At 57.3% G+C, this 15,876-nt stretch overlaps 1 protein-coding gene across 1 annotated transcript in view; it reads right to left on the bottom strand.

Moving 5' to 3' along the window:
* RAB20 (RAB20, member RAS oncogene family) overlaps positions 1 to 15,514 on the bottom strand; it is a 27,014-nt gene extending 11,500 nt beyond the window's left edge. The window contains exon 1 of the mRNA XM_032881050.1: positions 15,080 to 15,514. Within this exon, the coding sequence (XP_032736941.1) occupies positions 15,080 to 15,251 (172 nt within the window). The 5' untranslated portion in view covers positions 15,252 to 15,514. The remainder of the gene's footprint in view (positions 1 to 15,079) is intronic.
* Positions 15,515 to 15,876: the final 362 nt, after the last annotated feature.

The raw sequence follows: 15,876 nt of genomic DNA, 5'->3' as shown, positions 1-15,876 counted from the left end.
TGGGTGGCTCAGTGGGTTAAGCCACTGCCTTCGGCTCAGGTCATGATCTCAGGGTCCTGGGATCGAGTCCCGCATCGGGCTCTCTGCTCAGCAGGGAGCCTGCTTCCCCCCTGCCCTTCCTCTCTCTCTGCCTGCCTCTCTGCCTACCTGTGATCTCTCTCTGTCAAATAAATAAATAAAAAATCTTTAAAAAAAAAAAAAAAACAAGCGGCTCCTGGCACCGACAGCGGAGTGATTAGTCTGCATAAGGAAAATGCCAGGCAATAAGGGTTTTAAAAAATGGGGGGGTGCCTGGGGGGCTAAGTCATTAAGCACACCTGAGATCGAGCCCCGCGTGGGGCTCCCTGCTCATCGGGAAGCCTGCTTCTCCCTCTCCCACTCCCCTTGCTTGCATTCCCTCTCTCACGATTTCTCTGTCAAATGAATAAATAAAAATAAAAAATAAATAAAAGCAGCGGAGGGGGGTGCCTGGGTTTCTCAATCCGTTGAGTGTCTGCCTTCAGCTCAGGTCATGATCCCAGGGTCCTGGAATCGAGCCCACGTCTCGCTCCCTGCTCAGCAGGGAGTCTGCTTCTCCCTCTGCCCACCTCCCCCCCCACTTGTGATCTCTCTCTCTCTCGAATAAATACAGTCTTTAAAAAAAAAAAAAAAAAGCAACGGAGGGCCTCCAAATTCCATTAGGAAAAGAACGAGATTGGGTTGAGCATGTTTTTTAAAGATGTTGTTTGTTTGACGGAGAGAGAGAGAGAGAGAGAGCACAAGCAAGAGGGGGGGAAGGAAAGAGAGAGGGGGAAGCAGGCTCCCAAGCTGAGCAGAGAGACCCATGCGGGGCTCGATCCCAGGACCCCGAGAGCATGACCTGAGCCGAAGGCAGAGGCTTAACCCACTGAGCCACCCAGGTGCTGTGGTCAAGTATTTTTTAGAGCAATGCTACTCTGAAATGTGTTAAAAGGCAATTTTCAAGAAAGGGCAAAACCATGACTCCCATAAAGATATAAAAAGCAAACACTAAGGTGCCTGGCTGGCTCAGTCAGGACAGCACACAGCTCTTGATCTCCGGGTCATGACTTTGAGCCCCACATTGGATGCAGAGCCTACTTGAAACAAACAAACAAACAAAAAGTAAATATATGTTAAAAATCTTATTTAGCTCATTGAATGAGGGAGCCAGACAGATGTCATCACTGGCTGAAAGGCGTCAAGGAGATGCGGCTGGGATATACATCAGGCACGAGGAAATGAGCACACGGAGGCAGAACCCTCTTCTCCACGGGGGACAAGGAGCCACCACAGCTTCAAATCCAAGCGAGGCCCCATGCCACCACGCACACCTTTCCTTCACAGCACGAGGGGACGGTACGAGCCCTTGGCCTGCGGTCACGTCCGCACCCGCGTGAGGTCCACAGGAGGAAAGCCTCTACCTCGTCCCCTGCTCGTCCCCGAGCTCCGCAAGGCGCCCGACACGTGGCAGGTGCGGAGCTGACTGAGCGAGCGGGTGGGCGAAGGGCTTCACGCCTCCCGCGGTTCACTCTGGACACGGAACGGGACTGAAACCAGAGGGAACTTGGAGGCGGCCGCACCGACTCCTGGAGCTCGGACAGGCACAAAATGGAGAGTCGACACAGAGCAGGAAGATAACGAAACCCTCGCCTCGAGCCCCAAGAACAGGTACAGAGCGGTACGTGCAAAGGGCACAGACACGACGGACTGTGCCCTTTGCTCTTTCGGGGGCCTCTCTAGGCCCAGCGTGCCTCCTGTCGAGAACGAATGCTGACCATCCCCGGACTCTGGCCGACATGCTACCAGTTTTTTCAGTTCTTTATTCCTGTTGGCTCGTCTCACTCCACAGAAACAGGGGTCGCTTGGTCTCTGACTGGAAGCTGGAACTCAGCATCCCGCAAAATACATGAAAATTAAACAACCAACCCAAACCATGCCCATCAATCAGCCCAAAAGTTATACCTCAGCAGGTCAGAGAGAAGCCACGAGATGGGAATAAGGACAGGTGCCCCCTCCTTACAAGTGCTCAGGGGCCCTGCTGGGCCTCCGGGGAAGGAAGAAAGCCCGGGTGCGGGTCCTGTGAGCCACGCGGGGCCCCTCATGCCCACGTCCTAACTGAGCCGCAGAACCAACCCTGGAAATCGGGTTCACTACCACAGTTTGAGGACGAGGCAGCTGAAACTCAGAGACAGAAAGGACAATACCCTGCCAGAAAACTGTCCCACTGGTTCAGCTAAAAAAAATTCCGCTGCCTCCCAGACGCAGCCGTGTGCTGGAAGTTGGGGCCACTGAACCATCAAGTGGCCTGAGACAACCACTTTCCATGAGACCCACAGTCACCCATCAGCCGTCTGTTCTGAGCAGACGCCCGCTTTGAGTGAGGACACAGAGACTAGCAGGCCAGCCATCTCTGCGGGGACACAGACCTGGGGGTCTTTCCGGCACACAGGCGCGACCTGATCTGGAGTGTCTGCGAACAGGCCAGGCCGAACGTGGTACCATAAAGCACAGGGAGTGCACGTCCTTCCCCAGGACTCGGACACGGAGACCTGGACGGCCCCCAAACCAGGCCCACGAGCTCATGGCAGCGGGTGGTGGGTCCCACGGGCCCTTCTTAAACCAAGTTACCCAGGAACGGCGCAGCCGAGTCCACAGGTGAGAGATCTGGGACCCCCGTCTCAAGGGCAAGTCCAGCGCTGTGCTGGGCCTCCAGCGCTGCACGAGAACACAACCTCAGGCACGGGGCACTCCAGCAGCTCAACATGGCAGAGGAGTGGACGACACGGAAGCTGTTACTTAAGAGACAGGTGGCTCCGAGGTTGGAAGCAGTTTTAACCTAGCACCACAGGGTGCCGGCACTAGACGGGGACACGGCGGTACCCATCGCCCCATCGTGCACGCGCGCAGAGACCCCGTGCTGCTCAGAGCACGTCACAGGCTCACTCTCCCTCACACTAGAGGTCACCTCTGTGAAGGACACACACGCTGGGTGACCATGTGCGGAAAGCCCGGGGCAGTCGGCCCAGCTCAGCCACTTCTGGGCTTCAGGTAACCCGGCACAGATGTGACTTTGGCACCACCCGGGGTCCTGGGACGATCCAGGAGCTAACACACATACAGAGCCAGGAACAGCCCTGGTGTATACAGTAGGCGCTAGTTAAGCAACAGCTGCCATTTGCCAAAATCACAGGGAGGCTGCGGAGACCGGGTCCCCGAACGACGGCGAGGTAGCTGAGCCGCCACCACAAATGCGCGAGCTGTTCTGCACAGCTGCACGGACTCAAACCACACAAGCGCTTCAGGTGCAACCAGAACATCAGGTGTAACTCTCATGCACCCCCGCCGTCTCCCCCGATGCCTGCGAAGGCCCCTAACAATGAAATGAGACCTTTCAAAGGATAAGTAGGAAAAGAGATCAGCAGAATACAAAACCCGAACCTGAGAGCAACTTTTTTTTTTAACCGTCAATTTTTTTTTAATTTTTTATTTCTTTACAGTGTACCAGAATTCATTGTTTATGCCCCACACCCAGTGCTCCACGCAATACGTGCCCTCCACAATACCCACCACCAGGCTCACCCACCTCCCACCCTCCGCCCCTCCAAAACCCCCAGATTGTTTTTCAGAGTCCACAGTGTCTCATGGTTTGTCTCCCCCTCCGATTTCCCCCAACTCCCTTCTCCTCACAACTTTAGTTAGAACAATGCATCCCAGGGCACCTGGGGGGCTCCGACAGTGAGGTATCTGCCTTTAGCTCAGGTCATGATCCCGGAGTCCTGGGATCAAGCCCCACTTCGGGCTCTCTGCTCAGTGGGGAGCCTGCTTCTCCCTCTCCTGCTCCCCCGCTTGTGTCCCCTCTCTCTCTGTTAAATAAATAAGATCTTTTAAAAATACTAAATAAGTAAATACTCCTCTCTTTAAAAGAAAAAAAACACAAAACACAAAACCTGCATTCTTGGGATGCCTGGGTGGCTCAGCCGGTTAAAGGTCTGCCTTCAGCTCAGGTCATGACCTCAGGGTCCTGGGATCGAGCCCCACGTCGGGCTCCCTGCTCAGCGGGGAGCCTGCTTCTCCCTCTCCCTCTGCTGCTCCCCCTGCTCCTGCTCCCTCTCTCTGTCTCTCTCTCAAGTAAATAAAATCTTCTTAAAAAGTGCTCCTCTAATTTTCAGAAATAAAGGAAAAAGCAAACGTATGGCAACTTTCCCACATATTCCATGTTCCCCCACAAAACACACACTCTGCGAGTGTGTCTGGAGAGAAAGGCCATCCACAGGGACAAAGGGAGAAGCTCTCCGAGAACTGTGAGGCAGACCCACCAGCCCGGCTGCAGCACGACTCGCGCACGCCGAGCGCTCGGGGCTCCGGAGCGAGGTGGAGGGTCCCAGGGGCCGCATGGAAACGCAGGAAGGCCCAGCCCCCCTCCTGTGACGTTGGTGAAAAGCAGCCACCGGGGCTGACAACCCAAGAGGGGGACGAGGATTTCTCACTGTCACAAAGCGCACACACGACAGAAGTCCTGGGAGGGGGACGGAGAACATCCGCGGCCTGACTCGGCACAGACAAGCCGACGGGCCCCCGCCCCAGCCCCCCTTCCCGAGGGTCACTCCCGCCCCAACAGTTTTACAAATAAACACAGGAGCAGCTACGAAAGAAGAGATCTTTTGTTTCTCTACCCCAAAAAAAAAAAGAAAGAGAAACAGCGCTTCCCAAACAACGCTCCAGCCAAGGGACGGCTCTCCCGCGGCCACGGGACCGGCCTTGACCCCAGACCCTGCGGCCAGGACGGACGCTCCATTAGGCTGAGCGCTCCAGGCTCTCGGCTCCTCCCTGGCCGGCCGCCCTCCCGCTGGGGACGCCATGAGGACAGTTCACAAGTCCTTTAGGTCCACTGAGCGAGTCAAGCACGGGGAGCTGAGTGAGCACGGGGGGGGGGGGGGGGGGGGGGGGGGGGGGGTGCGGCTGAGGAGGAAGACAGACCCCCCGCCCACCGTCCTCCGGAACAGAGATCCGGCTGCTGACTGCCAGCTCCTCCCGCCCCGGCCACGGAGGCCACAGGCTGTAGACGCGAACCCCCACCATCTGTGGTCCTAGAGCTGTCCCGGCTTGGTCACGGCCAGGCCCTCACCGAGCCGGCCACCAGGCAGGTGCGGGCGGGGTCTGTCCCTCCCAAGCAGGGACAGCCGGCCTCTGGCCTCAGCCTCGCCTGCACCGTGCTGCTCCCAGGGCGGTGGGGACCCGCGGGCGCTCCGCACAGGGAGGGGGTCGGCCGCGCCCGCGGAGGGTCGCAGCACGGAAAGGACAGCGTTAGGTCTGTGTCCCCCCGGCCTCCAATCCTGGCCCGATCCTGCCCCGCTGCCGGCGCAGCAAAGCGCCATTGCCTCCAGCCTGGCTTCCCACGGAGGGGAGCCACCAGAATCCCGGCCGCACAAAGCCGCTGTGAGGCCCGGAGCTTGGCGGGCGCCCCGGGAGCCGGGACGGAGCTCTGCCGCTCGCAGGGTCCGGGCCTCGGGCTCGGCCGGCTGCACGTCAGCCACCTGGCGAGCGTCCCCTGGGGGGCTTCTCCGCTCCAGCACCCCCTTGACCTCCCGGTGGACTGAAACAGCGGAGGCCTGAGATGACAGCCCCGGACGGGACACCGAAAGGCAGCACGGAGCAGGGAGGAGCAGGACAGAGTCCCCACACTCTGACGCCAGCCCCTGTTCTGCCACCAGCTGGCGGCTGGACGTGAGACACGAACTTCTGGAGCCCACCTCTTCACACAGAGGGAGAAGCTGAGAAGACGGGCGACTGCGTGAATCACACCAGCCTCTATCGGCCTCGTCCGCCTGTGCCCCGTTACACGGATGGCACCGTGAGCGACACCTGCCCAGCGAGGACGGAAGACCCTGAGAGGCTCCACCGCCGAATCCCGGCGCCTGCGAGGGCCAGGCCGGTCTCGTGTTGCCGCCAGCAAGCCCAAACAGGTCAGAGCCACGCTCCTCTGTGCCCACGGGCCCACGGCCGTCCGATCCCCGTTAAAAAGGAAGAGGAGGCGTGGCAGGGGCTGAGCGGTTGCAGAAGTGGGAGCCAAGCACAGCGAGAGGCGGGGTGAGGGCAGGCAGCCACCCTTGCCCATCCACACCCTCCAGGTCCACAGGACAAATCAACCAGCAGGGGTGAGGTGCTCTGCGGGAGACACAAGCTCGGCGTAGAGTCTGTTGAGACGCAAATTCTAGAAAGTGCGTGCATTTTGGTTAGCTCACTCAGAGCAGCGGGGAAGGGAGAGCTCCAGAAAGGGCTGGATTTTGCATGCTGGCTGGAAATAATTATCACTGGAAACCAAGGGATTCGTGGCCACGGTGGCCCTCACCGCGCTCCACAAGTGACCTTTTATCTAAAAATCGCTGCGGAGACCAAAACGAACCATGAAATGTGTGTTTCGTGGACCAGCAAAGAAATCAAGACCAAAACCTTACAAATCTTATGTCTGCTACTGCAAGGGGCCGATCTGCAAACGCCCCCTGGTTCCAGACACACGCACGCTACACCGTGTGTGTGTAACACGCATGTTACACGTTACATGCGCGTTACACCCGCACAGAAATGAACAAACCTGGGCACCTGGGTGGCCCAGTGGGTTAAGCCTCTGCCTTCAGCTCAGGTCATGATCCCAAGGTCCAGGGATCGAGCCCCACATCGGGCTCTCTGCTCAGCGGGGAGCCTGCTTCCCCCTCTCTCTGCCTGCCTTTCTGCCTACTTGTGATCTCTGTCAAATAAATAAATAAAAAATCTAAAAAAAAAAAAAATTCACAAACCCGCCCTCAGATTTTCCCACACGTGCTCGTGTAGAGTCAGCTAAGAAAAACAAGCAGCAGCCTATTTTCCTCACGAAGGGGGCTGGGTCTTAATTACCTGCATAATAAACTCTCCAAGTCCGTCCGTGAAAACGAGGTCTCTGAAACGCTGCACGACAAATGAAGGCGAGCGCAGAAACTCACCTCGTCACGAACAGCGTTGGGTCAACTGCTGTCAAACGTCCCCCGACCCTAAAACCCAGAGAGCCTACTCGTGGGTCACTCACCTGAGAGATGAAAATTTGTGTTTACACAAAAACCTCTATGTGCGTATTTACAGTGGCTTTGTCCATCATCACCAAAACCGAAAGCCATCCCAGTGTGCTCCAGCTGGGGGACAGACAGGCATGAACGCCACGGCACAGAGGAATTCAAACGCCTGAAGCAAAGGAAGCCGGACTCCAGACTCCCCACACTCTGGGTCTAGAGAAGGCCAGACTCTAGGTAGGGACAGAGACTCGTCGGTACCATCTGGGGCCGGCGGTGAGCCGAGGAGACTCCAGGGACACAAGATTGTGGTCTACGGTAGAAATGGTTCGTATCTTGATTGCAGTCACACAATTCTAGGTATGTGTCAAGTCTCCTAAGTATACACTAAAAAAAAGTGAATTTTACTGCATAGAGGCAAACATTCAATAAACCTTAGATATAAAACACAACCTAGACAATTCTAACAAAAAACAAAAACTATTACCTACACAAAACTTGTTGCTAATTTCTAAACAAAATCCATACAATACAAAAAAAAAAAACTCCCCAATTTGCTTAAATAGCGTATTAAGCACCAAACAGCATTCTGCTATGTGTAATTTCTTTTTAAGATTTTATATATTTAAATGAGAGACGGAGCGACAGTGAGAGAAGGAACACAAGCAGGGGGAATAGGAGAGGGGGAAGCAGGCTTCCTGCCAAGCAGGGAGCCCAATGCGGGGCTCGATCCCAGGACCCTAGGATCATGACCTGAGCCGAAGGCAGAGGCTTAACCCACTGAGCTACCCGGGCGCCCCACAACTCTGTGTAATTTAAGGAACGGAAGAAAACCAAGTGCACCCTGGCGTCACTTGGGACAGGAGCCTGTCTCTCCAGAGTCACGTGCTGGGACGGAGGATGGCCGAGAATGCGACAGCAGCGTCCTCCTTTGCTCTCAGTCCTTGAAAAAGATGCCTCCTTTCGGACCACGTGGGTTCGGATGTGACACCGCTGTCCCTTTGATTTCACCTCTCCTCCGGCTGCTTTCGAGACTTCCTCCTTGTCTTTCGTTTTCAGGATTTCGTTATGCTGCGTCTCGCAAAGGATCTCTTTCCATTTATACTGTTTGGGCTTCTCTTGGCTTCTAGAACCTGCCGGTTTCTGTCTCTGCTGACTTCGGGAAGGTCCCGGCCGTTACTTCTTCTGGGACTCTGTGAGCCGCACCCTTTCTCCTGTCCTTCCGGAACTGGGACAGCTCGGTGTCCATCTCCCGCCCCACTGGCCGCCCGGCTCCGGTCACTTCCCTCTGCGCTCTCCATGCTCCGGGCTCCGTGTCTGCAGCTGTCTTCCCACACCGTTCCTTTCTCCCCTCCTCCTGGCTAGGGAGTGCTCCCGGAGCCTTCTGGTTTTGTTACGGCACTTTTTTCATTCAGAAATTTCCATGTGGGCCTTCTTTAAATTTGATTTTGCTGAGGCCCTCTATTTTCTCATTTGTTTAGGGGTTCGTGATTGTTCACGGAAGCAGGCTCTGGATGGCTTTCAGGCCCTTGTAGGGTAACACGACCACCTCTGTCGGCTCTGGGCCGGCCTCTCGTCATTGTCCTTTTTGACTCAGTTGGAGGTCTCCCTGGTTCTTATGAGTGTTTTGTTTTATTAAAACCTGAACATTTCCACCCTGTGCTATGAGACACTGGATCTTCCTTAAATCTTCCCTTTGAGCTGGTTCCTTTATCCCAGTAGGGCCCGGGGGGCTGGGGCACGTGCTTTCCCTTCCCTGAGAGGTGGAGGCAGAAGCCAGACTCCCGGGGCAGCCTCCACGGGCACTGCCCAGGAGGAGGGCTTGTCACCTCCTGGCAGGAATGAGAGTCCCCACTCCTATGAGATCTTGATGGTACAGATGGGGGTGCCCCAGCCTTTTCTGAGTGTTTGGCTGGACTACAGCACTTGTGGTCTAAAAGGTTCACTGGGGGGCGCCGGGGTGGCCCAGTCGGCTGAGTGTCCGACTCCGGATTTCCGCTCAGGTCCTGATCTCAGGGTCCTGGGATCGGCCCCGCACCGGCACAGTGGGGAATCTGCTTCAGATCCATTCCCTCTGCCCCTCCCTCTGCTCACACAGTGCGCACACTCTCTCTCTAACAATAATTTTTTTTTGAAAATAATAAAAATAAGTAAATAAATGCACACATACATATGTAAGAGGTTGTTTACTTGGCTACCTCTTTCCTGATCCTTTGGTGAATGAACGGGCTTTCAATTTTGTCTTATCTGTTCCCTTGGGCATTTCTGGGTTGTTGGTTTCTTCAGCTCCAACTCTGGGGAAAATGAGGCAAAAAGAAAACCCAGGGAGCCCACCACTGTGTCACTCTGTGGATCTGGAAATCCCACCAGCCTGCCTTCACTCCACCTTTGAAACGAACGCTGGAATCTTCCTAGGCCAGTGGGCACTTGACAGGAGGACCAGGAGAATCTGTCGTCACAGTGATGAAGCCATTCCCGTGAGAAGAAACAGTCATGGGGCGCCCGGGGGGCTCAGTCGGTGAAGCGTCTGCCTTCAGCTCAGGTCATGATCCCAGGGTCCTGCGATCGAGCCCCACGTCGGGCTCCCTGCTCACAGTCTCTCTCTCTCAAATAAATATTTTAAAAATATACAAATAAAAAAGAATGAACCGTCGTTTAAGCTCATCTGTATGTACACGTGTGGACAGCTGTATGTACACATTTTTGTACAGAAAGGGAAGTTATGTGAGTCACAGCAAAGCAAGAGGGCAAGTCCGAGATGAAATCCGAAAGCCTAGACAATCCTCCAGACACATTAAATGGGCTTCAGGCATGAGTTAACAGTATGGTTGGCCTCAATTAGTTAAATTCTCTGGAATCAGCACCACGCGAGTGAGCCTAAAATACCTCTTCCCGCCCCCAGAGTCCTCGGAGCCCCTCCAGGAGGACTCCGGGCCGACCTCCCAGCCCCCGCACTGTTCACAGGCGTCCTTTGTCCACTGAGGTCTCGCAGGATAATGGCGCCTTGTCTGCCCCGCTGAACCCAGAACCCTGGCTTTCCTTCCACCTGTCTTACCACCCGCATTCATATTCTGGCCACCGTTTCCGATCAGGAGAGCAGAGGAATTCTGCAAACGTGGCCCTGCACCCAGAGGGTGAGCCCTTGAAGCCTGCGGTAACGGGACAGATGGGGACCCGCCCCGGAAGACACGGGCTCACCCACCACGCGGGCTCTGCAGCCTTGGCGTCCATATCTCAGAGGTAAACTGAGATGTTTTTCCAAGAACTGTTTTTAGTGGGGGCTCATATGCTCTTAAGTCCAAGCCCAACCCTCACCCCAGTCCAGTTCAGAGTGGACCACACAACCCCCCACCACCGCTGCTTTTAAGTGACCGGGGTTCCCTAAGGACTGAACGCCGGTCCACAAGTGCATCAGCCTGGCTGTGGGCCGGTAAGACCTCATCTATGCCGACAGCTCAGTCTGCTGACCTCCAGGAAGGGATGTCGTCTGCCACATGCTCTCCCGTCACACAAACACCAACCGCTGGGCTCTGGGCCACCAGGTTCGGGCCTCCGGAGCCAATCGGCAGCCGCGCGAACATCATCAGAGTCAAGGGAGATCTGAGTCCTCCAACCTCAGCTCCAGCTTGCACAAGCTGTCCACCCACTTCGGCACCACGCTCTCGGGGCTCCCAGAACTACACAGTCCTCCCAGGCCAGGCCAAAGGGTCAGCGATCAGCAACCATGGGGTCCCCGTCAAAGAGAGCTACTCTCCTTCTCATCACAACACCAACCTTTCCCTGTCACTCCCTGGATCCAGGAGCAGCTGCCTCCAGGGTGAGCTGGGGGCTGAGGCATCTACACACCGGGGAAGGGGGACGATGGGAGCTCCCGGTCCTCACAGATGGGCCGTCTCCTCTGGTTTCTTCACCAGTGGGTGTGCCCCCCCATCCTTCCGACGCTCACAGGGCAGAGGCCCTCGGCTCTGCCACGGGGCCCAAGACCTCTCGGATAACTTCACGGGCACCACAATGTCATACCCAGACCTGTAGCATCTTCTCCTGGGTTGCACCAAAGTTATCTAAGAGAAAGACCTTAAACCAACTGTCACCTCTGAGATGCAAGGATGGTTTGACATCCTCAAATCAATGTGACATATCCCATGAACAGAGTGAAAGAAAAGAATCATCGTCTCCGTAGATGTGGCAAAAGCATGTGACAAAACTCAACACCCATTCATGATAAAAATCATTAACCAATTAGGGATGGAAAGAACACATCTCAACATGCAGTCATTACACCAACAGCTCTGAATTTCCCCCTCTCTCTGATCTCTCCATTTACTGCAGAATTACTTACGGGGGACCCGCTCAAGCCTCTCTTGTCCTTCTATGACAAGCCTCTCTTGTTCTACTGTGACAGTCGTGGTCTGAAGCACCCAGAGCTGGGAGATGGTTGGTTCTTCCTCAAACACCCACAGAGCCCTTCCTTCCAGGTACTACAGTTCAAGCACCGGCCAAGTTCAGCCACCGACTGCTGGCAGCGCTCCGGGTGGCGGCAGCAACCGCGCCATCTCATGGAGGAGGAAAATGACGTGCAGACACACAACACGCACAGGATCGCACACGTGGCCAGTGGCTGCGGCCGGCAGAAGGGCACACGCCACCCCCAGGGGCACCCCGCAGACACGTCCCAAACCCTGAAGCCTGTAAGAGGTTATGCTATGGGGCAAGAGGGACTAACATCGCAGACAAATTAAAGTTGTTCACCAGCTGACCTTCAGGAGAAACAGGGGAACCCAGTGGAATCATGGTGTCCTCTAAATGTTGGGGAGGGGGCTTGACAAGTCGCGGTCCGAGAGACATGATGACAGACACCACAGCCTTGGGGATGGAGGATGAAGAAGCCACGGGATGCGAGCAGGGAGCTAGAAAAGATGCCAAAACAGGCTCCCCCGGGCCCTCCAGAAGGGAGAGCAGACGGCTGACACCTCAGTTTTAGCCCGGTCAGACCCATTTAGGACTTCCGACCTGAGCTTTTTAAGCCACTAAGTTTGCTACTGAAACAGATTTCCGTCCTGGGAGCGGCGACTGCTGTGACAACACTGGACGTGGCTCTGGAACTGGGCAACAGAAAGAGGCAGGAAGCACACAAGACACGTGATGGAAAGAGCCTGGCTGGCCGTGCGCAGGCCGTCAGAAGTACGGACTCTAACAGCCCCGCCAGCGAGGGCGGAGGAGGAAGAAGGGAGCGGGGGAGAGAAACCCGTATTGTCTTTAGGGGACACCAACCCGGCATGGAGACTTCAGGTAGAAACACGGGTATTAAGGTGCTGCCACCGTGAGCTCAGATGGGAACAGGGAACGTGTTTCCGGAGGCTGGAGGAAAGGGGACTGAGTGGTCCAAACCGGTCCTCGCGGGACAGATCCTGGGGGAGCAACACTGAGCCTCTCCCGCCCCCGGAGGCTGCAGCCTGAGGGACGAGGAAAGGAGGGGGCGGCGAGCCTGCAGGGCTCCAGGGACGGAGTTTCTCTGGATGATCTGGGGTGAAATGACGCCACTGCCTTCCTTGCTGCCCCTCCCCGCCCCCCCCCCCAGTCAAAAACCCACGAAGCTGCCGCCCCGGGCGTGGAGGAGGGGCTGGGCTGACTTCACCCAATGGTGGGACCATCTATCCAGACTGTTCTGGCCAAGACAGCGGTAGCGGATTCCGCTGGGGGCCCATCTCATCCCCGGGCAAGGACCTTTGGCTTCCAGAACGTATCAAACCCTCAGGGTGGTTGCCCCACACCTGTCTGCCAACTAGGCGAAGGTCAGAGCAAGGCACCACGAGAGGAACACACAGCACCTGGAGAGACTAAAGTCTGAACCCCTGAGCTTCTGCCAGCCTCCACGGCCCCATCCCGGACGTGGACGTGACCTTGCCCACTTCGGAAGGCCTCTTGTGTCCCTGAATCAGGTATCCATTAACCAGCCCAGCAAACCTCTCCTCCCCGCTCCAGCTTCCGGCAGGACGAGAGTAAGTCTCTCCAACCCTCCTCTCACCTCTACTACAAAACAGTCTGCCACCGCGCACACCCTCCCAGTACCCCCCTCACCCACCTCCCACGACCAGGGCCAGCACTAAAACCACCCTCCAGCGGGTCCTTACCCTCCACCTTGGTTATGAAAAATCAAATGAACACAGCTTGAGACGCAATGTCTGTGGGATGGGAAGGACGTTCAAGAGGAAGACAGAAAAAGCCCACCCACAGTGGCAGGGGTGCCAGGCACAGAGATGGCCTGTGTCAGCACCAATGCCAAGCCTCGGTCACCCTGTGTGTGTGCACACAGGTCAACTGTGTGGGGACCAGGCCTGGCCACCCCCGCCGCCCCAGGAGCCTGACCCGGCGCACACTAAGGATTTCAGGAACAAGAACGCAGGAGCCAGGAAATGAGTCGCCGCCCCCGGGGCTGAACAAGATGTCTAGGCACAGCATCTGCTGTATTACAAAATCCTCTGGTGATCAGGGTCCCCGCTGCGTCACATCCTGGTCACTGAAGAAAGTGGCCAGCCAAAATTACTTTGCTAGTTCACAGTCTTGACGCCAGAAAGCCTGCTTGGCAGCAAAGGTCAGCTCCCATTCCAGAAACCCCACCTCCCACGGCAGCCGCCACAGGGCCGCTCAGTTGGGGACCCCAACACCAATCCTGATCTTCCCCTTGTAAACCAAGGACAGCAACGAAGGCCAGCCGGCCAGCTAAAGGACCGACAGGGCCAGCCTCGCACAAAACAGGCAGCCAAGTCACTTCAACGTGAAGTGACTTCTGGAGCTTGTGCTCCATCCCTACCAAACGCTTAGCGCTACAAAGTCAGCTTCAGGGAAGCATCTGGGAACGTGTCTGTGCAGCCTGGAGAAGAGAGCAGGGATGGGTACACCCGTCCCTGGGAGACGCTGTCTTCACAGCGTGACTCCAGATCATTTAGTCAGCCATCAACCACCGCACTAAAAGGGGCCGCACGAAAGGAAGCAGGACGGAGCAGGGCAGATGGACATCCGCGAACTCCATCAACTCCACTGTAAACCGAGAGCTAGTTCGAATTTTGTCTACCCAGCAGAGTGGATGCCCAGGCTGGCAATCGAAACTTTCTAGACGGGACCTTCGGTATTTACGTCACTTCTGAAAGTGCTGGGCCTGTGGAAGTCAAGTGCACTGAAACTGCGCCCAGCGATTCAGCGCCTTTATTTACCTCAAACGCCCTCTCCCTCGTCCTGGGGAAGGAACCCTCGGATAGGACTGTCCTTACCAGTGCACTTTTGCAGAGTGAACAAACCAAAAGCCTGAATCAAGACCCTGTGATGTGTTCTTTTGGAAAAATCACAGAAACTGCATGTACTAAAAACAATTCATTGCTATCTTAAAAATGCTTCTGCAGAAAACCGCGTCAGAGCCCCGGGACAGACGGGAGCCGAGATCAGGCAAGTGGCAAGTGAAGTGGGAAACGCAGATGTGGTCCCCCTAAGCCGGAGGTCTGCGCTCGGCTTCCTGGTCTCTAACCAAACCCTGAAAGCCTGCCTGGAAGGCTCTGAGGCTCAACTTCCTCTTTCGTGAAGAAGGGGTCATTACACTAGCCGTGCTCAGCCCTCCAGCTGGCTGGGGGTATCAAATGAGATCCAGTCCATGAGCCTGGGGGGGGCTCCCGTCAGCAGGCTGGAGGGGCTCTGGAGCCAAGCCGATACACGGGGTACACAGACACCAGGAGCTTCTCTCTTTGGAGTGTCACCTGTCATGTCCCTAAGACCCATGGAGAGGCTGAAGTTTCCCACCCACCAAAGAACAAGCAGGGACAGAGAGGGGCCCAGGATGGCCTCCCACTGTGCCTAGGGACCTGATCCGATCTGGAGATGGGGTCACAGGCAGTGCGAAGGCGGGACCCTGTGCAAGGGGCCCCAGCCCTGGGGGGAAGTCCTGCCCTGCCCTGAGGGGCCCTGCCCTGGGACAGCCCGGTCTTGGGGAATGCTTCTCTCCCGCCGCGGGGCCCCAGGATGGCGGGCCCCCGAGCGGTGTCCGCCCTCACCTGCGGTGTCCCAGATGGAGATGTTGTAGGAGCGCCACTGCTTTAGGTAGAAAGCACCGCCCACCGTGCTGACCGTGTCCGGGAAGCGCCGCTCCATGTACCTATGCAGCAGCGACGTCTTGCCCACGTTCATGTCCCCCAGAAGCACGATCTTCCCATCGGGCTTCCTCATCTTCCCGCAGGAAGCCCCCTCCTGCTCCCCGCGCGGGTCCGGCCGGTGCGCGCCGGGCGCCGCTGGAGCAGCCGGTCGCCGCCCCCCGAGCGCCGGACCCCGGGACTCTCGAGGACCCAGACTCGCGGAAGCCCGGATTCGCCGAGACCCGGGCTCGCGGGGAGCCGGAACTTGCGGGGCCCCACCGGGACCCTCCGGCTCCGCCGCCTGAGAGCGCGGAAGAGGAAGTGGGTCTCGCAGCCCGGGCAGGAGAGAAGAACCCAGCCCAGCGCCCACCTGGGGTGTCCAGAGCGCGGCAGTCGGCGCCCGTCGGGGGCACCCGGGCCCCGCCCCGGGCCCGCCCCCCGGCCCGCCCCCTTGGCCCCGCCCCATGCCCCTGCCCTCGTCCGGGTCCCGCCCCGCCCCCACCTCGCCCGCGCCCGCATTGCCCTTGGCTCCCGCGCGGGACGGCGAACTCAGCCCCGCGGGCAGGGCGGGTGGTGCGCGGGCCGGAGGGTCGCTCGGGCAGCTCGCGCACGTGCCCCGCGGCACCGCGGAGGAGTGGGGTCCCTCGCCGGCGGCGCCCGGAGGAGCGCCGGTGCGGCCCTGCCAGCCGGGTGAACGGTGAGCGCGCGCTTCTGGGCCG

The sequence above is a fragment of the Lontra canadensis genome, unplaced genomic scaffold (assembly GCF_010015895.1).
Source record: "Lontra canadensis isolate GAN:19392208 unplaced genomic scaffold, GSC_riverotter_1.0 scaffold73, whole genome shotgun sequence".
Lineage (NCBI taxonomy): Eukaryota > Metazoa > Chordata > Mammalia > Carnivora > Mustelidae > Lontra > Lontra canadensis.
Note: the sequence above shows the minus strand (reverse complement) of the source record. Positions and strands in the feature narration are given on the sequence as shown.